Below are 24,906 nucleotides of genomic sequence, written 5' to 3' on the forward strand. Positions count from 1 at the left end.
TTGCTGCTTTCTTGTTTCCAAGATTAAGTCGATATTAAGCAAAGGATTTGGATAAAGCATGCAAATTGTGTTTGAAGACAACTTAAAGCCTAAAGTGAGGACAATGGGTGAAAGAAAGCTACTCATGACAACCAAAAGAAACTGGTAAAGCCTTGTTTATCATAAACTATAGAGTAATATGTTAATGGGTAAACTACATTAGCAATCACCCAATTATAGATTTTTTTTTCATTTTTAATTACTTAACTATGAAAAGTTATAAAAGTGGTCACTCAACTGTTCAATTTTATCTTTTTTGGTTACCCAACTATCTTAGACTTTAAGTGTTTTCAGTTTTACGTTGGCTAGTTGGTGACTAAAAAAGACAATTTTAAATAGTTGAGTAATCATTTTGTAATTTTTCATAGTTAGGTGACAAAAAAATAAAAAGCCCCATAGTTGGGTGACCTCTATCGTTGTTTACCTATGGTAATTTATGTAATTAAAGGAGCCGAGGTGGACAGAATTGATTAATTATAATATCCAAGGCCTCAAAAGGAGGCAACGTGGAACAGTTCAGACTTCTCATAATTAACAAGTCGACTAGAAAAGAGAGAAAAATTCACCATCACTTTAATGGCTCGAGAAGAGTGGACATTCAAGGAAAAATTTCATTCGTAAATAGCAGGTGATTAATGGATGTAGCGCCTCTGGCGATCTTAATTCCTTTTATTGTCCCATCCTTGTCTGCTTTGGAAAGCATTGCAGAGAAGACATTCTGGCAGAAAACAAACAAATAAAGAGATTCGATCTCTTAGTCTTAATCCACGACATGGTTTTAAATGCTTTATTAGGTTACCATTAATCAAAACATGATAAAAGACCATCGAAATGCATTGCATGATAAGGGAGGTCAATATTCAGTGCTGCCAAAGAGCCCTACCCTCTTTTCTTACCTTTAATGGGTTTTAGTAGTTTCCCCGCCAACAGGATGTTGTTCGTTATCAGCCTGCCTTGAACAAAAGCATTTTGAAATGGAGAAAAATATCATTTAGGACTTCCTTGAGTCTATTGACCAATTTTTGCTGGAAATGATGTTATAAGCAACATTACAATGACTAATGGGACAAATGTTTTCAGCCTTAATGTGAGGATTCCCTTTCGAAACAAGTGAAATGATCGTCTTGTTTAGCTCCTTTAACAGGTGTCCTGAGTTAAAAAAGAACAGTGTGGCCTCCATAGTCAGGGACCAACAATGTCCCGGAATGCCTAACAGAATCATTCTTCACCTCACTTCAACGTAAAGGTCTCAACCTAATCTTAACAGAGTCTGGGGAGGTTAAGAACGTTGAGCCTATCCTTGATTAGAACAATGTTGGCAAAGTCCTCCTTACAATAAATATCTTGAACATGCTGAAGAAATATTTGTTTGATCTATGTTATTGTTGGAGTCACACAACCTCTAGATCCTATTCCATTCCCTTTTCCTTCTAGTGGCAATGTGAAAGAATTTTGTATCGCAACCCTTTCAATGTACCATAGAATTTTGTATATGGTTTTACTACTCAAGGGTTCTCAATTCCTCCGTTGTAAGTTTTTCTCTATTATAGTCCTCTGTCTTCATATATTGCTTCAAGTTGGTGTTTAGGAAGTGACGATCCCAAATGCTGGTGAGCCTTAATTCTGAGCACTCCAAGCTTCATTAACATCCTTGTATTGAGGGTGAGTGATTACTATCCGTCGAAACAACTAGAGGCTTGGCTAGTGGTTGTCCATGTGTAATACGGTCCCTTTGTCGGTATTTTAACTAGATCACATTTATGGATGCACTTAATGAGATTCTTTGCACATTGTATATCCTTATTTGAGAAGGAAAATTTGCCTTTGTGTCAAAGTTCCCAACCATCATCTCCCACAAATTCAGTAGCTAACTCATATAATTTCTCTCATACTATGTCTTTCACTAGTAATCCAAAGGATTTATCAGGATCCTCAATGTACGCAAATAAACTATTATTATTCATTATAGAAGAAAAACCCCACTTCGTTGCCAACTTCTCACCAGCTTCAGCTTCAACTATATGGAGATCACCATTAGACAAATCCTGTGACGCCTCATTGGCGATTCAATTAAGAAGAGGATTTTGAGCAGTGGCAAAGGTAGAGGGGTACGGGGAGGCTGCAAAATAAAAATAAAAATGGTAGAGTTGCTCTAGCCTTTAGAGCCCCTTTGTTGTAAAAATACAAATTAGTACAATAGTAAAATTTCATTTTGACCCCTCAAACATTTATATTTTACTTATGACCCCCTTCAACTATACAAGTCATATCAGAAAATTATATACAAGCAACAAACTCAAGTTTTACTTTTTTTTAATTAAAAAAAAGAAAATTAAAAATATCAGAATTTAAATTTAATATATGTACATGCTATTTTTGAAGATGAATTTTATGTATCAATTAATTAAACTCAATTTATAATATAGTCATCATACAACTTCATTCAAAGAGTTTTAAATTATTAAAAGGTTAATTAAAAATAAATTTTAAGAAAAAAATATTAATTTATTATTAAACTAGTTTATTTATCGGTGTGATACATGGATTAATTGTACGTACTAATAAAAATATTTATATTTAATTTAAAGTTTATTATATTCTTCTTTAAAAAAATTAAGGAATATGTTAATAATATAAGTAACGAAATAAAAAAAAAACATAATTGAAAAATAAAACAAGATAGTATTGTAATGATGTGCAAGCATGATGTATAAAAGAGATACAAATGGTATTTCATTAATATTAGTACAGACACAATTACATTAGAAGATAGTTCATAATGTGTATATTTGTATTAAATTAAAAGGAAAATTAAGTAATAAATATTCTTTGCCTCATGTTACCAAATAATAAATCTAATATTCAAATCTGTAAAGAAAAATGGAAGTGTTAAATATTTAATTTTCTATTAAACATTCAATGACTATATACATAAAAATTATTGTATTAGGTATAGATTGTCTTAAGTCGTATTATAGTGTTGACCACTCTGTTGTGCTTAAATCTATGATTTAATTTATACATTTTTATTTGATCTAATTTGTTGCCTTTATTATTATAATTCCATTAGTTAATCTTAATAATTAACACTTTAAATGATTCCGATAGTTAACATGAATCTTTTTAAAACACTTAATTCAACTCATAATGTCGAAATAGAATTTTTTTTTTGTTAGAATAGCTTTTTTATAAAAAAGAAATTAAGTTAAATTTTTAATCTAAATAGTTAGCAATATTAATTATTTGAATTAACTAATAATATTATAAAAAAAGGAATGAATTAAAGTACAGGATAATCTCAAATGTAAGTATGGTAGAGGGACCAAAACTGAAATATGACCATTTTTATGTTAATAGAGAGTTGGAAATCATGCACCCCCCACGTCCAACCCCAACAAGAATTCACAACGAATAACAAATTTTTTACTTCATGTAGAGGATTCTTTTTTTATAGAGAGAGAATTGTAAATAAGAAAAATGGAATATATCAATATAACGCACTTATTGATATAGCAAAAACATTGCTAAACACATTGAAAATGCCCAAATTTGCCTGGCACATAAAAAATAAACTAAGAAATAAAATAAAATAATAATAAGTCCAAAATTTTACAGCCCAAATTTCCAATGGCCTAATATGGTCTAAAATTAACCTAAACCCTAAAGTCTAAAATTTTCAAAAAAAAAAAAACCCTAGTTCTTAAGCCGCCGCCGTCAGCATGAATGTTGCCCTTGACGCCTCGGGAGCGTCTCCCCTCCATTGACCTTGACAACGCCTGCAAAAATGACAGAAAAGAAAGAAGAAACAATGCAAGAAACGAAAAAGAAGCGAAGACAGACAGTAGCAGTAGCAGAAAGCAAACACATGTATCTATGGCTATAAAAGCCCTCACCAAATTGTAATTTTTTTAACGAAGAAATACATAGAGAAATAGAAAAAAAAGGGGCAAATCGAAAGAGAAAGAAATAAAAAATACCATAGTTTTTTAAATAGAGGTATATTTTCATCTTTTTTGCATATTTATTTTAAATATAGCACATATATATACTCAAAAACAAGTTTTTTTTACCTTCGTTGCGATCGCTGAAGACAGAACCGAAGGGTTCCCTTTGTTTTTTTCTGAATTTTGGAGGGTTTTTTGGGCATTTTGGTTCAAAATCGGCGGCCATCACGGCGAAGCTCGGCTATTTCGAAGGCCGGAGCAGGGGCCGTGTTTCAGAGAAAAAAAGAAAGAGGATTTCAGTTTTTTTTAAAGAGAAGGCTAAAATTTTAAAAATTTTGAGTTAAATAGGCCCTACGAAACGACACCATTTTGGGCTAGTGCTAACAGACGCCAAAACGGCGTCATTTTGACACGACCCACGTTTGACCAACCCGAAGGCTAGGATCCGCGTGCTTTCTTAGCACATGGGTTATTTGTGCATTTAACCCTTCTGCCCATAACACGTCGTTTTGACAATGCATTGAACTTGAACAACAACACGATAGCGGAGGTCTGTAGTCAATTCAAGATTAAACACCATAACTCATCACCATATCGCCCAAATATGAATGGTGTGGTGGAGGCAGCAAATAAAAACATTAAGAAGATCGTGGGGAAAATGACTGAGACTTATAAAGATTGGTATGAGAAGTTACCATTTGCCCTCTATGCTTATTGAACGTCTGTCAGGACCTCCACCGGGGCAACACCTTTCTCTTTGGTTTATGGAATAGAGGTTGTTTTGCCCATTAAAGTTGAGATTCATTCTCTCCGAGTTTTGTCAGAGTTGAAGTTAGATGAAGCAGAATAGATCTAATCCTAATATGATCAGCTGAACTTGATCGAAGAAAAGAGGCTAAGGGTTATCCGTCATGGTCAGATGTACCAAAAACGAATGATGCGAGCTTATGACAAAAATGTTCGCCCTAGAAAATTCCATAAGAGAAACTTGGTATTAAAAATGATCCTTCTTATACAAAAGACTTCAGAGGAAAGTGAATGCCAAACTAGGAAGGACCTTATGTGGTAAAGAAGACCTTTTCTGGAGGAGCTTTGATTTTGACCGAGATAGATGGCAAAAACTTGCCTAATCTTGTGAATTCAGATTCAGTCAAGAAGTACTTCACTTAAAAAAAAAGGAGAGTCCAAGGCGAAAACTCGTAAAAGGGCGCTTTGAGACCAAAGGAGTTTTGAGTTGAAAACCCAAGAAAGGGTAATTCAAATTTTGATCGAAGATGGGGCATGTGATAGTTTAGTCCTCTTTGAATTAACAAGAAGGAGAGATGCTACATTTTGGGGCATCAACAAAGTACTCTAGGTATTCTAAACACGTATCAAGTTCAAATGGTCATCGAGAAGTTAATGCGAAGAAACTCATGCCATGATATCTGGGGCACCTAGTTTCATATTATTCATTTTGTATTTTAGCAAAATTTGCTATTTTGATTAATTTATTCATTTCGAGCTTTGCTCTCAATAAATTTGAATCTTGTCCATTGTTACAATATTTTTTCAAGCATTTTTTATTGAAATAACGATTAACAGACGAATAATATTCAAGTAAAAGGAATTCTGCATATTGCTCTGAAAGGTTTTCTAAGTAGTACAATGACCTGAAATAGGACCACTAGTCAGAACTAACCAAATTTAAGAGTTGGAAACATTTAGGAAGGAATAGTTTAAATTGCGATTAGTTCTTCAAATTTCCTGTTAGAGATACCAAATCTGAATAGGAAGGCATGACAATACATCATTGTAAAACATTGACAAACAACGAACAATATCAACCTAAGCATTAAAAGGGGATTATTCTCGAAAAATGACATTCTGTATTCATGCAAATATCATTCATACATATCTAGTTAGAAGCATTTGATTCATTCTGATAGTGAAATTATAATTGCTTGGCATATATAGGCCCATGAAGTAGATTCTATAGGTCATGTTCCCTAGAGAATGGTGTAATAGATCAGAGAAACCATAAATCTTATACCCCTGAAGTTGCAGTGGGATGAATTGAAATCATTATGGTGAATCTTATCTCCCTGAAGTTGCAGTGGGGTAGATTGAAGCCACTAATCTTATCTCCCTAAAGTTGCAGTGGAGCAGATTGAAGCGACAAATCCTATACCCCTAAAGTTGCAATGAGATGGATTGAAATCATCATGGCGAATCTTATCCCCCTAAAGTTGTAGTGGAGCAGATTGAAGCCACTAATCTTATCTCCCTGAAGTTGCAATGGAGCAGATTAAAGATGCGAATCTTATTTCCCTGAAGTTGCAGTGGAATAGAATAAAGCTACAGATCACAAATCCTATACCCCTAAGTTTGTAGCGAGATGGGTTGAAATCATTATGGCGAATTTTATCTCCCTGAAGTGGCAGTGGAGTAGATTAAAGCCACAAATCTTATCTCCCTGAAGTTGCAGTAGAGCAAATTAAAGCTACAAATCTTATCTCCCTGAAGTTGCAGTGGAATAGATTAAAGCTACAAGTTACAAGTCTTATCTCCCTGAAGTTGTAGTGGATTAGATTGAAGCTACAAATCTTATTTCCCTAAAGTTGCAGTGGAACAAATCAAAGCTACAAGTTACAAATCTTATCTCCCTGAAGTTGCAGTGGAGCAGATTAAAGCTACTAATCTTATCTCCCTGAAATTGAAGTGGAGTAGATTGAAGCTACTAATCTTATCTCCCCAAAGCTGCAGTGGAGCAGATTGAAGCGACAATTCTTAAACCCCTGAAGTTGTAGTGGGTTAGAACAAGGCTATTTGGAAGAGACACTAAAGAAGTCGAGATTTTGCAAGACCAAGCAAATTTGACCTTTTATAAAGTCATTGCTTCATTCCCGTTACACGACAATGAGCAAAGAGGGGCAGCTCTAAATGCCCAAATTTGCTCGAGCCCATAAAAAATAAACCAAAAAATAAAATAAAATAATAATAAGTCTAAAAATTTATAGCCCAAAATTTCAATGGGCCATATGGCCCAAAATTAACCTAAACCCTAAAGTCCAAAATTCTCAGAAAAAAACAAAAAAACCCTAGTTCCTAAGCCGTCGCCGTCAGTGCGAATGTCGTCCTTGACGCCTCGGGAGCGTCTCCCCTCCGTTGACCTTGCCAACGTTTGTAAAAATGACAGAAAAAAAAGCAGAAATAGTGCAAGAAATGGAAAAGAAGCGAAGACAAACGGTAGCAGTAGCAGAAAGCAAACACATGTATCTATGGCTATAAAAGCCCTCACCAAATTGTATTTTTTTACGAAATACATAGAGAAATAAAAAAAATGGGGCAAATCGAAAGAGAGAAATAAAAAAATACCATAGTTTTTTAAACAGAGGTATATTTTCGTCTTTTTTTTGCATATTTGTTTTAAATATAGCACATATATACATATATACTCAAAAACAAGTTTTTTTTTACCTTCGTTACGACTGCCGAAGACGGAACCGAAAGGTTCCCTTTTTTTCTAAATTTTGGAGGGTTTTTTAGGCATTTTGGTTCTAAATCGGGGCTGAGGAAAAAAAGATCAAAAAAGGCTTCTTTTTTATTTTGTCAGCCATTGTAGACGGCAGCGCCGTCGCCGGCTGTCACGGTGGAACCCGACGACTCCGATGGCTGGAGCAGGGCTGTATTTCAAAGAAAAAAGAGGAGGATTTCAATTTTTTTTAAAGAGAAGGCAAAAATGATTTTTTTTTTTAAAAACGAGTTAAATAGGCCCTACGAAACAACACCGTTTTGGCCAGTGCTAACAGACGCCAAAACAGAATCGTTTTGACGCGACTAATGTTCGACCCGACCCAAGGGCTAGGATCCAAGTGTTTTCTTAGCATATGGGTTATTTGCGCATTTAGCCCTTTCGCTTTTTTAGTTCTTTAATCCAGTCTTTTTAGTTTTTTATTCGTACCCTATAATTTTATTTTTATTTTATTTTAGTCCTTAAAAGAACGATGTCGTTTTGGAGACAGGGAATAATTTCTCATCTAGTCCTTGTCCGTTTTTGCGCATTCAATTTCGGCCCTTATTCGATTTTTTTATTTTAATTTATTACGATTTATGCCTTTAAAATTTATATATTTTATTTTATTTTATCTACTATATTATTCATTTGCATATATTATTCATTGTTTTTGTCATTATTATTCATTCAATTTAATACTAAGATAATGACCGCAACATGATTATCGTTTAATCGTTGTTTTGTTATCATCATAAAAGTATCGATATTATTCATTAGCATAGCAGTTTTTGGGCTTTATCTTCTTATTCTCCTTTATTTACTTACTTATTTATTCATTCGCTTATTTTCCGTTTTAACATTCCACCATTGTTTTGTTCATCCTCACCAAATTATCATATCATGTCTCGTGTTCAAATATATCCATTCGTTTTGTGAAGTTTAAATATATTTTTTAAATAAACAAATATAAGAATAAAAATAAATGTCATTTTAAAAAGGGGGTTGCATATTCGTTCCACCTAATGCATAAGAAACATTTAAAACCGAGGTAATGTTCATTATCTTAGAATTAGAAAAGTCATGTTCTTAACTTACGGAATATGTCTTCTTTCTAAAACCGAGATAATTGAATATATTTGAAAAATAAATAATTTTTTTGTGTTTATTCTTATTTTCGGGGATTTAAGGCATTGTATCCTAACTTACGGAACATGATCCTTCCTTCTCGATTAACTTGAAATAAGCCATTTCCGTGGAAATTAATTTAGTAATGCCTTAATACAAAAAGGGATCATGTTTTAATTGTTTTCAAATTTTCAATTCACAACACTAAGACTTTAATTAATCAACTAGGTACCAATTTTGGGCGTTACGAGGGTGCTAATCCTTCCTCGTGCGTAACTGACTCCCGAACCCATTTCTCGAATTTTTTAGACCGAAAAACATTGTTTTAATAAATCAAATTTCTTAACAAAACGGTTAAATAACGAGGTGACCCGATCACACCTCTTAAAAAGAATTGATGGCGATCGACTCCCATTTTTGTTTTTATATAAAAAGCCGATTTCAAGAAATTAGTTTCGACACACATAATTTTTGCAATTAAAAGCACTTCTTGAATTCGTTTTTTTCAATAATGTGTATTTGAGAGTAATTTTTTTAGTATAGGTTGTTTTGAACAGTGAACAATTATTCTGAATGATAGTTCTTATAATATAATTACTCTGAAACGAAAATTATTTTCACAAAAGAGATAGCTACATTGATAATTATTCCGGGTCTAATAACTATTTTTATATTTAAGAATAGATAAAATATTACTAGACAAAAAAATGTATCTCTGTTTTATTTTTATATTGTTTAATTAAGATATGGGGAAAGTTGGAGAAAATAAAAATAAAATTGTAACCAGAAGATAGTCTTAGATTTGACATTCAAACATAAAATGTATAACTTATTTCTTTATTTCCAAACAAGATTGATGAAATTGGGGCATGATTGCATTCCAAATTCACATTCTTGTTTAATGAAGGCACATGGATGGATTTGAAAACAACGGTGAATTAGGCAAAAAGAAAGAGCCAACTGAAAGCATATCAATAGAAGGACAAAAAAATCTGAGAAAAGAACAGAGGCATGGTGGTCCTTGAATTTTAGTCACCTTACTATATGACCAAATTGCAAAAAAATTGAGAGACTCCCCTCCAAAAGGCCAAACACTTGTGTTGGTGATAGGGATGCCACTTGGGTATCCCACTTCTCAAATCCCTACATCAGACAACTTGGTTCATGTGAATACACGTGTTAGCCCTTAAGAGTTAGATTTGGACAAAAGTGATTGATTCCTAAGATTGATCTTTTGCTTCTTCTTCCCCATTGGTGGGTAGGGTAACCCTTTTTTATTTCATTCAATTCAAACCTCGTTAATTGTGGTTTGTGGATGTAATTCAATTTCAATTCTAAAAGCCAAACCTTTCTTTTCCATTTTTTTTCTAGCTTTTGGGAAAGAATGGGAAAAGTTAAATTTCAAGGGGTTTATTTCTAGATTTTGTTTTAAACTTTTTTTTAGGGTGTCAGGGCACATGCAAGGCATTTGAGAGGTGGGTGCACTTGAAAAATGTAGGGCCATGGAGGCACATGGTGGTGAGAAGGGCTGCTTCATCGAGGGCACCTTCTGTGACTCTGTTTTGCTCATAAACACCCCTCAATTCAACTTTTTTTTTCTGTTTTATTTTTTCAATTTTTCATATGCATTTTACTGTCTATGACTAATTTTCTGAAATTTATGGTTACTCCTCTTAACAATGTCGTCTTCACGATTCAAACCCGTATTTTTCCCTTGAAATATAATGTGCCTTACTATTACACCTAACGCTTATTGATGTTTCGACAAACAAGATTAGGTTACCAAAATATACATTCTCCTTATCACACTTGTGCTGACACAAATTGATTTTAATTTTTGTTTCTTTCAATTTCAATTTCAAATAAAAAACAATTGACGAAAGATGTAATTAATTAGTTAAATTAGGAAGACTTAGAGTGTGTATGATAATAATTTTAATTTTTTTCTTAATATAAAATTTTCAAAAAGAACGTTGAATAAGATGAGTAGGTAGGTAGCTACTTTTCATTTCATGTGGAAATATTCAAATTACTTAAAATAAAATATTATATTAATGAGGTTAAAATTAAAAATCAATATTTAATCTTATCAAACAACATAATTATATTCAATACTTAAAACTTTTAATTTATCAAATAATTTTCTAATACAAATTCGACACTTATAAAATTTAATACTTAATATTTAAACTCTTAAAGTTTTAATTTATCAAAAACACTCTTACCCCGAAAATTACTTGATTCTTTCTCTGGTTTACAAAACCAAACAAATCCGCTTACCTCAGATTGCATGCTAAATATTGATAAAACCAATCGAATTAGCTAAATGCGGAATTAAAAGGTAAAAAGTTCCTCAATTTTTTAATCAAAGTAATTTAATTTTTATAAATTTCAAAAATAATTAATACACTATATAATATGATTGGTATAATAGAAAACCTAGCCTTTAAAATTTGTGCATTTTATCTATTTTTATATGTATTTTTGAAGTTTTAGTATTTTTTTTTGTACATTTCGCATTTATGGTTTAATTTATTATCACATCAATCAAAATTACGTACAATTGATAGAAAATATTAATTAATTAAATTGTTTTATTAAAAAACTAATTTAATTAATATCAAAATTGAGAGTACTGAAAACATATTTTAGAAAAATCTCAGCATTGAGACATGAATTCGATGAAATCCAAAATTTAATCGAAATTAAAGTCGTATTTGATAATTCAAAAACAAAACAAATTTAATATCAATTATTGAATTATACTATTAATATTTATTTACACGGTAAACAAAGTAAGCTTTAATTACATTTTTTTCATTGTTGTAATAAAAATCGTAGCAATTAAATTAATAATAAAAATAATAAAAATTCGATCCAGTTGAATTTCAATTGTAATGTGATATAAGAATACTTTTTTTTTTATAATTTTGTTACATATATTTAATTAATTGATTTAATCAATTAAATAAATGATGCTTGAGAAAGCAAAATAAAAAGAAGAAAATTACACCCCTATCAATCATAATAGAGTAGTCGTAATAAACACCTTTTCACATGTTGCCAATAGAACCGAGCCGATCAGTTGGCGCCTGAGCCTCACCGCGGGCAAGAAACTCGGTGATAGCCGTCATGGCTCGAACTTGCATCTCTAAAGCCGCTATGTAATCGCTCGTTTCTTCTAGAAGGTTGTTGCAAGATAGTTTCCGGCAACCTGGGACAAGACGTCTCAAAGCCTTCAACTTCCTCTCAACGACCGGCAGTTTTTTCTTCTCTCTGTTAACCACCGGCTTCCTCAACCTTGTATGGACGGTGACCTTGGCTTTCTTATGTTTCTTCATATTGGTACCAGCAGTGAGTGGAGCGGCGAGAATCGCTCTGCTCCAACGCGTGGTTCCCTTGGCTGTTATGGAAAGAACTCTGTCGGCCGTTTGATGGAGTTCCTTGGCGGAAGTGGAAGAGGAGGTCCGACGAGAACGACAGAGAGCTTGGAAGAGCTTGGAGGAGTAGATCTGATGCTCTCGTTTCGTTCTCCATCGCTTCATTGTTTGGTTGGGTTGGATAGGATGGACAGAAACTGGGTCTACTTCCGTTTTCCTCCGTTTAAACACAGGGCTTGGTTCGAGGTTTGGTATCAAAGAAGCAAAGTAATTGCAGAAAAGGGAATGGAAGGAAAGAAAGAAAGAACTTCCAATACTAATTTTCTTGGTTTGGTGGCTGATTCTTATAATTATAAATAAAAACCATTTTTGTACTAAATAAATAAATAAATAAAAGCGATTCACGGGAATCAACAAGCGGCATGCCTTAATCACATTTATTCCTTTCATACAATAAATAAAGAGTCTTTGAACCCAACTTAATTTTATTTAATTTATAATATAAAAATTATTTTATAAACAATTTAATCCTATTTTAGAAAAAGTCATAATTGTAAAATTAAAATGTCAATCTATTTTAGCTTCTTAATACATATATTCCATCACATTACTCACGTGTGGATGATAATCTCAAGACACCAGCTGAGTCAAGAAATAAAAAGGGACATTACATTGATCTGTGGAGAATTTACGAACGCAAGTGGACGACAAATTCATGAACCAGACCAAGATTTTTTGGATTTCCCTCATCTGAAACAAAAGAAAATTCTCCCACTATATATTTGTACCAATTAGATTTTGGCAGCCATTTATCGTGCTTCATATTATTGGGTTACCAAACTTTTTCCCCTCTTCTCTATTTTTTTTACCTTTGAATTTTTTTTCCAAGTTAAATCTCTCTCGATATTGTTTTTTCTATTTATAAGAAAACTTCAACACTTATTCGAAAAATATGAGATTGTTGGTGCATTGTGTAAAGCCCAAAATCTGCCCGGGCCCATACCAACAAGATAACCCAAATAATAAACCCAAAATTAACAGTTCATTTACAAACTCAAGCCCAAACAACATTAACATTTTCGGCAGAAAGTTGCCTCCCCCAAACCCTAGCGCCGCATGCCTCGCGTGGTCTCCTCGTCTGCCACGCCTCCAAACGCACGGCCACGCCTCCAAACCACTGTCGGCCACGGCCACCTGCAAGAAGCCAAGTAGAAATAAACAAATAGAAAACAAACAATTGTAATCGGTTATAAAAATTGAAAATCTCACCATTGCTTCTTCGGGGGGGGGGGGGATTTTCTTTGAAAAAGCATAACAGAGATTAGAAATAAAAAAGAGAACAAAAGGTTACTGTTTTATTCTTCTTTTTTCTTCGATTCATTCATTTATTTTATTCATTACCATTATTTTTTTTATTTTTTACAAATATGTTCTAAAAAACTTTTAATAAAAGAAATCAAAAGCAAAATAAGGAGAAGAGAAATTCACCGGAGTTGGCCGTGACCACGCCGCCGGTGGGGTTTCTCCTTCATCGTCGACCACCAGTCTTTGTGGCTGTGGCGGTGGCGCTCCAAGTGCTAAGAAACCCAAGGGTTGGGTGCTTGAAAGAAAAGGGGAAAAGGTTTTTGAAACTAAGAAAGGGACGGAGGCTAGAAGGAAAAGTTTGCTCAAATGCATCAAGTGAAACGACGCCTGTTTCATGGGGGAGATCTGTGCATGCTTTGCCCTAATGGGTAATTTATGCATTTAGTCCCTCCATCTTGCGTTGAAGTGCAATCCAACCTTTTATTCCTTTTAGACTTGGGCTGCGAATTTTGTTTCTGCTTCAATCAGGTCCTTTGACCATGTGTGCCCCTTTGCATTGAAACGCTGCGCACAAGGGGCTTGGGATATTTCTTCCTTCGCTCCCTGATATTGTAGCACGTTTCAAATCAGTCCCTCGTTCCATCTTTTAATTTTTTTTTATATCCCCTTTATTTTATTTCTGGTTTCAATCATGCCCATTACCTTTTAACCCAAATTTTTGTACATTTTTAAACTGTTTCTTTTATTATTTAAGATTTTCTTTTATATGTTATTTTATTTTAGACTGTTTTAGATTAACTAGTATTTATCTCAAGCTTTTTATATGTTATTTATCTTAAATACATGTGTTTGCATTATCTATTTTGAATTTATATGTACTATGTAATTTAGATTGTTTCCTATACTAATTATTTTGAAATTCTTTATATTATTTATATCAAAACTGTTTTATTTTTGTTTAGAGTTTCTATACATTGAGTATTTTATACATTGGAACGCATTATATATACTAATTATTTTAAAATCATTTGGTACTTTTTCAGCTATGATATACGTCTTATGTTTATTTATTATCCATTTTAAAATTTTTCCTATCTTACATTTCTATATGTACATACATATTACTTTTAAAATTTTTGTACATAGTATTTTAAAATCGTTTTGTATAAACTTTTTTATTTTTTATTTTATTTGTTCAAAATTCATTTATTATCTCTTCAAAATTATCCTACATTTATTTGTTCTAATTTATTTTATACTACTCATTTCGAAGTCATTACGTATGTTATTTAATTTATTTGTCTTTGTTTATTAATACTAATTTTTAAATAATGTATGTCGAGTGGTTATTTTCATTGTGTGTACCATAATTAGTTTACTCGTACCTTCATATTATTGTCATATATTTGTATAATTTTATCCATGTATCATTATTCCATGTTTATTATTATATTGTTATTTCATGTCATCATTTTGTTAATTAAACCCCAACATAGTTGTCCAATGTGGATTGCTTTATTTTATTCTAAGTAAGATAAATGTTTACCTTCAAATAAATTACCCGCTATTATTCGAAAGGGAATTTTTCTAAATAAGGCAATATTTCGCGTTTGGAAAATCGAGAAAACGTGCCCTAACGTGCTGGGTTTCAATTTCTTGTTCGACCAAATAGCCAAATATCCTTTTTAAACTTTTAAATAAGGCAATATTTCGCGTTTGGAAAATCGAGAAAACGTGCCCTAACGTGCTGGGTTTCGATTTCTCGTTCGACTAAATAGCCAAATATCCTCTTAAAGCTTCAAAGTATGGTTTCATTAAACTATAAGGTGATCTTGGTTTCGATGGTTTAGAGTATCGTGTCCTAACGTGCTGGATGTGATATTCCTTCGGAACAAGAGAATCTCATATTTCAATTCACGTTATCAGAGTTTCTTTTAAGGATCGTATTTTTTTTAAAACTCTTCAAATTTTCAATTTTTGACACTAAGACACTAATTAATCAACTAGGTACCAATTTTGGGCGTATCGAGGGTGCTAATCATTCCTTGTGCGTAACCGACTCCCGAACCCGTTTTTTTGAATTTCATAGACCAAAATCTTTGTTTTAATAAAAATTAAATCGTTTATTAAAAACAACCATTTTTCGAGGTGACCCGATCACACCTCATCAAAAAAAGATTGATGGCGACTCCCATTTTCGTTTTTATTTTTAAAAACCCAAGTCGACCCCGTTTTCATAAAAAAATGGTGTCAACACATTGTATTTTTCCTTCATTCATTTGTTCTTTACGTAGCCGTTGACTTGTAATTATACAAATCTTGACTCAATTCTTCTTACCATTGAAGTGGTCAAAATTTTGGTTGAAATATACGACCTTTTCATTTTTCTTTTTGTAAAATTCTAACAAAATAAGGGTTTTTAATTTGATTTAAATATACTTGTTTAAAATTCAAAATTTAATCTCTATATTTTAATTTTAAGACATTGAGTCTCTATGCTTTTTTATTTAAGAATATTGATCCCTTCGTTTTAATTTTTTCATTAAAATTACTAGTATCCAAGGTAAAATATTTTTTTAACCCTCAAAATTTATAGTTTTTTATCGATTTGATCCTTAACATAATTTTTAATTTTAAAAAAATAAATTTTGTATATTTTAATTAAAAACATAAAAATTTATATTTTTTAAAAGATAAAAAAATTATGAAAAAAATTAAAATCTCTTTAAATTTAAAAAAAATCCAAAATTCATTATTATCCTTCACTATGTGTAGACACCACAATAGAAATTAAGCAAGGAAATGTTATTCAAAATTGAAGGCCTAAAATCCAAAGGATTATCCCATTGCACCATTCGTTCATTGAACCATCTCATATTTACATTCTCAACATCTAAATCATCATAATGTCCCATGATAATTCATGTTGTGCTGTGATTCATGAGTCCCTAATATCTCGGTTGATAGTCAATCAATCCTTTCATGTATTTCGTCCATCGTTTGTATGTTAATTTAATGTTGATGAATCTCAAGTTCCTTAGTAATCTACCTTTATAACCTGATAAGAAGATACCGATTTTGGAAATTGTGGACATGTTTACGAAGTTCAAGTTGGAGATAAAACCCTCAAATGAATCTAAGTGTCGCGGACAAGGGATGACATAAATCGGCACCGCCCTCCCCCACCATGAGACCTCAGCCGGTTCTCAATTCAACTACTTAGATTTAGAAAAGAATGAATTTTGAGATTTTTTTTATAATTTTAAAATCATTTGTTTTTTTTTCTAGTTTTAAAGATTTCTTTTCATAATTTTTAATTATTCAACTTATAATTTTTTTTATGTTTTTATTTAAATTATTAAAAATAATTATTAAACATTTTCAAAAAAATTAATATACTTTTAAAGTGTAAGAACCAAATTGACAAAGTCTTGCAAATTTTGAAGGCTAGAAATGTTATTTTACCTTTGACACCATTAACTTCACCGACAAAATTAGAAGGAGGGATCAAGATTTTTAAATAAAAAAGTACAATGACTCAATGCTTCAATTAAAATATAAAAACTAAATTTTAAATTTTGAAAGAATACATGGACGTCTAGCATATGTAAACTTAATTTTAAATGAATTGACTTTAGTTCAAATACATGTAAATACAAAAGTATTTTTTTTTCAGCAGTTTTTCTAATATCGAATCCGATATCCTGATTCGAATTCATATAATTGTAAATTTTATTTTATTTCTCATGTTGTTATTAAAAAGAAAACATATACTAAACATGCTTTTCAATTTTTAAAGAGTAAAAAATGAAAATAGAAAATATTTTCGAAAACCAAACGGAGGATAATGCATGACTAAAGTATTCTAAATATTTAAGTTGATGCAAAAACTGGTTTTATTTGCAAGAAAAATGTAAGGCTTAAAGGAAATAAAAATAAAAAGCAAAAAATCTTCCATTCAACTTGATGCCCCATTAGATTTACGTTTACATATAATATGAGAAAGGCGGAGGCAGAGAAACAAGGATAGAGGAGTGGTAGGCACACAGAAAGGAAGTTTAATACGGAGGCTGTATAAAGATATTGACTTTTGAAGATCTATGGAGGCTAAAGAGGGAAGTTAACAACAATTTCTTCCTTTTTAAGTTTGTATCAGTAAAAGACAACAAAATGGCGGTCCATGGATTAGAATCTATGGGCTAGCAATGGGATACCACATGCCTACGCCATCTGCAGAAAGTAAGAGTCGACTGAATGCAGAAGGGCAACGAAGGAAGGAGGTGAGCTACAATATGGCTCTTGGCTCTCAGGGCAACCAACCCCAACGTTTCTTTTATTTCCTATTCATCTTCAAATCATTCAAACACTCACCCAAAAATTTATAATTGACCTAATTCCACATTTTACAAACTTCAAAAAAAACCTATTTTTTCTTAAAAAACTTTCATTTTCTAACATTTTTCAATGTAAAACGTTTTTGTATTCAACATACAATAACAAAGTTGAAGAGAACCCTTTTTTTTTTTTACTTGAGAAATTTAAAGATCTATTTTGAAAAAATAATTTAATGAATAAACATGCTTTTTTTTTTATAATATATTAGTACTCTAAAAAAGAAAACGCGATAGTTTGTGTTTTACTTTTAATGAACATTGAATTGGTATTTAATAAATTTGTGTAATTTAAATGCAGTTTACAGAATCAATTCATTCCTGTAGACTTATTTATATAATAATTTATTAAAAATTAAGAAAAATTATTCTGAACTATCAACTTTATATGTAAGGGTTTCTTCAAATTTTTTAAATGAAAATGGTTTTTGATTGAGGAAAATATATATTTTTATGCATGTTTAAATTTGACTATATTTGTACGTAACTCTGGTTGGAACAATATAAATTATGAACTTTATTGTTAAATTAATTAAAGGTTGGAAATTAATCCATTGTCTTGTGAAGATTAGATTGAATTGAACAATTACAACCCATGGTTCTTTGAAATTGCATTGAGTATTACTTTGAAATTTGAATTTCCACGCTTTACTGGATTTTATTAGTATATAAATTTTGCTATTTTATAGTTGCTGATTTTAAGGGGTTGCATTATATTCAATCACTAGTAAGTTAGCAAGTCTAGAAACATATATATTATGAGGCTTGTATACTATAGGTTATTAATGAGAGAATGTTGAGAGCACTTTATTTATTCATTGAAAAATTTATTGTGTAAGTGCAATTCTCAGAGAGAGAATTTAGAGGTGAACGTTCTAGTCTTTAGATACAACTTTAGGTTCCAACAACATGACGATAAATATTCATATAAACAATTCAAAAACATTTAACTTAATCAATGGCAACACATAATAGATCAAGTCAACATACTTTTATCATAATTTTATGATCTTAAACCTTCCATACTCGAACATGTACACATATTCATTCATTTCATATACCACATGGGCTCGTACAATTAAAATTAATGATTTGATAAATCAATAGACATAATAAAGATCATTTTGTATATTTGTCCCAATTAACCAAACATGAAATCATAACTAGATACATGAATATCCATCCAAGCCCTCGAGAAGTGCATTAAGCGCAACATTAAAAAATCTCCAATGCGTGTAAAACAATATTTAATTGATAGTTCCACAAAATGTGCAAAGCGCTACAAAACAAATCTTATAGATGCATTAGGCTAACCCATATAATTAAAATCTTTAAAAAGCTCTACATATCCTATGATGTGCCAACTATACTCGAGAACTATCCAAGATTGCTAAATATGGTTGTGAAGATTTTTCACATAAATTATCAACATACTTTAACAATTTAACACAACATTTAGCTCATATAATAGCTAAATTCACTTTATTAATCAATATTTACCATTAATGTAACATCCCAAAAGTTGCTATAGTTATGAAAGTAGTGAAAAATGGAGATCCTGCGCTCGATAAAGTGGAATAAAGGAAAAATAATGAAATAAAAGTGATAAAAAGGGGGAGAAGTTGAGTTATCAATTAAAAAATTGATTAAGAAGCATATTATGATGTATTGATTCAAGTAAGGACTAAATCATAAATACGAGAAAAATTTTGTGGCTCAAGAGTAAATACTCATAATTTGAGGGGTTAAAGTGTAAATATGAAAAATTTGAAGGGTGAATAGCGTAAATATTTTAAGGGTGTAAGGATCTAGAAACTAAAGAAAATGGATGGGTTGGGACCAAATTGAATAAGTGGAAAAAAGTATGAGGGTTAAATTGCAATTTTACTAAAATGAGTAATGATTCAATGGAAAATTTTAGAGGATCATAAGGGGAAAAATGGGCATTAGCAAGTTTGGAGAGTAATGATGATGAAGGTGATATTTTTAATTAATTAATTAGATAAATGTTATTTAAATAATATTTTATTAAGTTTTTTAATAATATTTTTTTATTAAATTATTAATATAAAAGGGAGGAAAAATGAAGAATTCTTTTTCATCTTTCCATTCTTCCAACGTGAGAAGAAGAAGAAAGAAAGAAATTTTCTTTTCTTTATAATTTGGTCATTTCACTAAAAATTCATCCTTTTCACTTAGAAATAAAAATAATTTTCATAGCCACCAAGAGAGAAAAATGATAAGGAGACTGTGTGGAGCTAGAATATCAAGTTAGTAGGGGTGAGCATTCGATCGAATCAAATCGAAAATTTTTGAGTTAATCGAGTTTCCGGATCTCATTTTATCATCCTAACTTTATTTGAAGTTTTCTCGAATCGAGTCGAGTGAGATGAAATTCGAATCGAATCGAATCAAATATATTTGTTTGAGTTAAATTTAAAAAAATAATTTTGGGTCCTTGTAACCACTGTCACCTATCGTAATAAAATTTGTCCACCTTAATCAAAATTTTTATTAACTTTCATCACCTCATAATTTATTTATTAATTTTTTATATACTGGTTAGCTTCTTTGCTTGCTTAGTTGTTTCAATTATCTTCAGATTATTGTCACTATGTATTTTAGAATTAAAAAATATATTAAATGTAAAAATATAATTTTTTAATAAAAGTTATTTTAAAAATAAAATGTGAAATTGATACCAATATAAAATTTTAACACGAATATTTTATGGCATAATTAATAATTCAATTTTAATATAAATATTCAATATGACTAAACAATTCAATAATATAAATAATATAAAATGTGAAATTTAATTTAATAATATAAATAGTAGATATAAATAAAATTATTACTATTTATGTTTAGTGATTTTTTTGGATAATTTTGCTTTTTTATTTGAGAGTAAAGGGTGAGAAATAAAAGTTTAGGGGGAAAATAAAAAGTTTTGGGAATAAAAGTTTGACGGAAAGTAAATAGGGGGAGTAAAATTTTGGAGGGAAAATATTAAAAAAAAATTCGAGGGGGGAGGGTTTGGGGTAGATGAGAGGTGGGATGGGAAGGGAATAAAAGTTTTAGGGGAAAAGTGAGAGGGAGTAAAAATTTTGGGGGAAAATAAAAGGTTTTGAGGGTTTTTGGGAGTAAAATTTTGAGAAAAAGTAAATGGGAGAGTAAAATTTTGGTGGGAAATGGATTTTGGGTAGATTGGGGGGTGGGGAGGGGAGGGGAGTAAAAGTTTTGGGGGGAAAGTGGGAATGAGTAAAAGTTTTGAGGGAAAAGTAAAAAGGTTTGGGAGTTTGGGGTAAAAATGTAAGATATTATAGTTTGATATTTGAATTATTTGAATTATTCGAGTTATTCGAATTCGAAAACTCAACTCGATTCGAACTCGAAATTTGAAAAAAAAATCGAGTTGATTCGAATAACTCGATTAACTCGAATAACTCAATTCGTTTAACTCGAAATTCAAATTTTTTTTCGATTTTTTCAAGTCGAATCGAGTTTTGCTCACTCCTTCACAAGTTAGATTCAAGAAAATAGAGATTGGAGGAGAGAGAAATTCAAGTTAAAGTTTGGTTTCAAGAGAATAAGGTATGGATGTTAAGGGTTAATGTTATTTTCAAGTTTAGTAGTAATAGAAAAGCATAAATATGGTGTTAAAGTAAAGATTTCTCATGAGGAAATATTGTGTTTTTGACATGTTGATGAAGAGAGAAGTCGAGAAAGTGAATCAAGGGGTAGGAGAAGAGAAAACCAAGAGATTTAGATAGAAAAGAGGCAAGTACCAATGAACTTCCTAGTTATTTAAGAATTAAAATGTGAAATTTGTAAACTAAGTGGTAATTAGGTAAAATATAGAGTGGAATAATTTAGTATGTGAAGTAGAAATTTATTATAAAAGCATAATAGTTGAGTTATGTGATAGTGAAAAATACACAAAGTATTGAATAAGTGAAAATTATGGAAAAATATAAAATTTTATGGAAATATGGACTAAATTGAAAGACTTGAGAAAAATATGTGGGGGGAAAATACAAGTGAAATACATAGAAATTTGATGTTTAAACAAGATAGTGAAATTAATTATGTGAATTAAGTTAGATGAGAAAGAAAAATTATTTAATAGTGAATAGATGACTTTTATGTCAAAAATGATTAAATTGGAAAGTTATAAAAATTTAAAAAAAAATATTGAAAAATAAATAATATAGTGAAAAATATAAGAATATATGAATATTGTAGTCCAAACTACAATTATTTTATAAGTTGTGAGAATTAGAGGCTATATCGTGAATTTGAGAAATATATGTTAGAAATAGTAAAAGTGAAGTATATAACACTTAATATGTGAAAATAGATATTGTGGTGAATTATGGAAATGTTAATAAGTATTGAAATATGCTATATGTGTTATTAAAAGGAAAAAATATTGTTACATGAAATATTGTGATGATGACTAAATTTTAAAGTATGTAAAAGTGTTATGTGAAATGTATAATAAGAACTATTAGTGAGTTATGATCGATTATTAAGTATGGAGACAAGTTACATGTGTTATTGAGAGTGGAAGATATAATTATACTAAATATTGTTACAAGGAATGAATTGTGAAAATTGTAAAAGTAATATGTGTGAATGATACAATTTGCCCAAGTAGACGAGATTAGAACTATTGGGATGTTGATGACATGCCATGAAGGAAATTTTAGCTTACTTATCGTCTTGCGCTTCAACGCTTACTGCTTCGCACTTCGGTGCTTAGTGATTTGCACTTTGGTGCATACTGTTCAATTAGTGCACTTTAATGCACCTTTGTATCAGTTCTGTATATCCTAAGTGTTCTGTTGAATCTACTAGGCCTCTGTTAAAAAGGTCAACAACTTTCATTATAAGGTAAAATTTCATCTTTGACTATTGATTGAAAAATTTAATCAAAAAAGTGAAGCACAAGTAAATTGAATGTATTTGAGGAAGTATAAGAAAGAAAAGGACTAGTAAGTTAAATGTGTAAAGATAAATTGTGAATGAAATGATAAAGATTAGTGATGAAATTATGAAAATTACATGTATTAAAAAGAGTAGTAAATTCTATGGGATGAACTGATGACTTAAGGACTAAATTGTGAAATAAGCAAAAAGTGGCAAATGAGTATGATAATAAGAAATTGAGATGTAATATGATAAATAAACAAAGAAATGAAATATTAGGAATGAAGGAATTCAATAGATTTTGAATATCATGGGTACTTAGTAAGTCGTCATAGACTTAACGCGTTGTTTTCTCACGCGTAGGTATAAAATAGATAGCAAGCATTGGATTGAAAAATCAACCTCAGTACATCTCATCACATCCATCAAGCTCGTAAAAGAGTATAAGATGCAATTATTTTGGTTTAGATGTGGCATGTACACAGGCTTAATCAGCTACGAATAAAGTTAAGTGCTGAAAGGACTAGAATGTAAGATTTTACAAATTCTATTACTTCCATGAACTTATTAGAAATTAAAGCATACTCAAGCTAAGCTAGATAAAGACTTATATTCAAGTTAATTGATATACTTAAGTGATGAATTTTAATGAGTTTGAGGTGAATTGAATTGGTTTTGAAGCGTTGGACTATTTTTCGTATCGATAACATTTCCGATATCAATAGTGAAGACAAGGTATCGATACCTCATGTTTTAGTATCGATACTTTACCTCTCTATTGATAAAAAATCATATTTAATTCATTTCTAAATATACTCAGTTAACCAGTAGTCCTTAAACTTCTAAAATAATATTATCGAATTGATTAAATGAAAATTTCATCGTTTAATGTTCAAACTACCTAGTAATTAGCCAAGATAGCTTTGACACCAAATGTAATATTCCTATATTGGGTATAGAGATGTTACAATTAAACAAACAACCGGTCTCACCACTATTTAACATATTCGATCAACAACCATACCATTATCACAAATAAACTATTAAACAATTTAAAAGGCTACTACATACCAACCCTAAACAATTAATTTAGGCAAATTTTTAGAGTATATTAAAAATTAGAAAACACAAAATGAAATCGGATCACTTCCCTAACATTTTTTCTTTCCCTTTGGCCTTTGAACTCTCGACCAACTTTGTATCTTCAATTTAACAATCAAAACAATAAATCAAGTTAGGATAATAAGAATAAGCAATCAAAACTTTTAAATCATATCAATGAAGGGCAAACCGACTTCTCTTTTTTTTTTTTAAATCTATTCTCTCCTAAATTAAAGTCTAATAATTTTGATTATAACCTATAACTTAGAAACATTCAATCACCCACCAAAGTAAAATCAACCAAGAAACTAAAAATCTCAACTCTCATTCTCTTTTTAGAATCTAACTCAAACCTTCCAAGAACTCGTTCTAATCTTTGCTGAATCTGAACTTTATTGATTTGATGTTGTTCTATACTTTAAAACACTCAAATCCCTACCCAAAAACATCAAGAAAACTCAAAACTTGAGATTGATGTGAATGGAAGAAAATGAAGGAAAATGATGAAAAATCTTGAATTAAAATTCTTAATTGAAGAAGAAATCAACTGAAAATGTACATACCATACTTATCTTGACGGAATTGGATCAAGATTCGAAAGAGAATTGAAGAATGGATTGAGAGAGTTTGAAAGAAAATTGTTTCGATAAATTTTGCTTCTCCCTTGAAATGCAAATTGCCTCCATTCAATTTTATCAAATGGTTTATATGCTATTGGGCACTTGGTCTAATTACCTGATAAACTTCTCGCATGGCTCTAATTATAAGATCTACTGCCCTTTAGGCATTTAGCCACCTAATTTTAACTTTCTTACAAAATAATCCATACCTCAAATTTCATTCAAAGAAATTCAATTATACCGAGTTATAAAAATAACCCGACACCCGCTCTCGAAAAATCTCTTGATTGTCTTGAAAAAAGAAGTAAAATGATGTTTTTTTTAACAATCTCATTATAGATTCTGATCATATATGCTCTTTTGATAAGTTATTCATAACCCCTCCTCAACTTATAGGTTGGAGGATAATGCGCTTCAACGCACTCAAACCCATGTCTTACTAAGAAAAAAGAATTTACTTTAGATAATTAAAAGAATTTACTTAAATTAAAAGATTAAGGTGTTTGAAACATGAAATTTTGTTTTTTAATAATTATTTTAAAACAATTAGTCAAACAAATAAATAAATGGTTT

The 24,906-nt window shown here is 30.8% G+C and overlaps 2 protein-coding genes and 1 long non-coding RNA gene across 3 annotated transcripts; all 3 read right to left on the minus strand.

Moving 5' to 3' along the window:
• Nucleotides 1–11,485: 11,485 nt before the first annotated feature.
• On the minus strand, nt 11,486–12,731 carry LOC107933754 (transcription factor bHLH149). The gene has a single exon (XM_016866040.2). The coding sequence runs from the start codon at nt 12,432–12,434 to the stop codon at nt 11,658–11,660; it is 777 nt and encodes a 258-aa protein (XP_016721529.1). The 5' UTR covers nt 12,435–12,731; the 3' UTR covers nt 11,486–11,657.
• Nucleotides 12,632–13,836, minus strand: LOC107933785 (uncharacterized). The gene is made up of 2 exons (XM_016866067.2): nt 13,473–13,836; nt 12,632–13,178 (listed from the first exon to the last, which is right to left on the minus strand). Exons 1-2 carry the CDS (start codon nt 13,728–13,730, stop codon nt 12,924–12,926), a joined length of 513 nt encoding a protein of 170 aa, XP_016721556.2. The 5' UTR covers nt 13,731–13,836; the 3' UTR covers nt 12,632–12,923.
• Nucleotides 13,837–23,660: 9,824 nt separating this feature from the next.
• Nucleotides 23,661–24,408, minus strand: LOC121219957 (uncharacterized). The gene is made up of 2 exons (XR_005917010.1): nt 24,277–24,408; nt 23,661–23,814 (listed from the first exon to the last, which is right to left on the minus strand). It is a non-coding gene; the product is annotated as an uncharacterized lncRNA (long non-coding RNA).
• Nucleotides 24,409–24,906: the final 498 nt, after the last annotated feature.

This window comes from Gossypium hirsutum, chromosome D08, assembly GCF_007990345.1.
Source record: "Gossypium hirsutum isolate 1008001.06 chromosome D08, Gossypium_hirsutum_v2.1, whole genome shotgun sequence".
NCBI classification, from domain to species: domain Eukaryota; kingdom Viridiplantae; phylum Streptophyta; class Magnoliopsida; order Malvales; family Malvaceae; genus Gossypium; species Gossypium hirsutum.

Bases quoted from the DNA above. Each gene is read 5' to 3' on its own strand.
- LOC107933754 (XM_016866040.2), bottom strand. From the start codon at position 12,434: ATGAAAGGAATAAATGTGATTAAGGCATGCCGCTTGTTGATTCCCGTG.
- LOC107933785 (XM_016866067.2), bottom strand. From the start codon at position 13,730: ATGCATAAATTACCCATTAGGGCAAAGCATGCACAGATCTCCCCCATG. The intron at 13,179-13,472 runs GTGAATTTCTCT...GGCTTCTTGCAG, and splicing joins CGTGGTCACGGCCAACTCCG to GTGGCCGTGGCCGACAGTGG.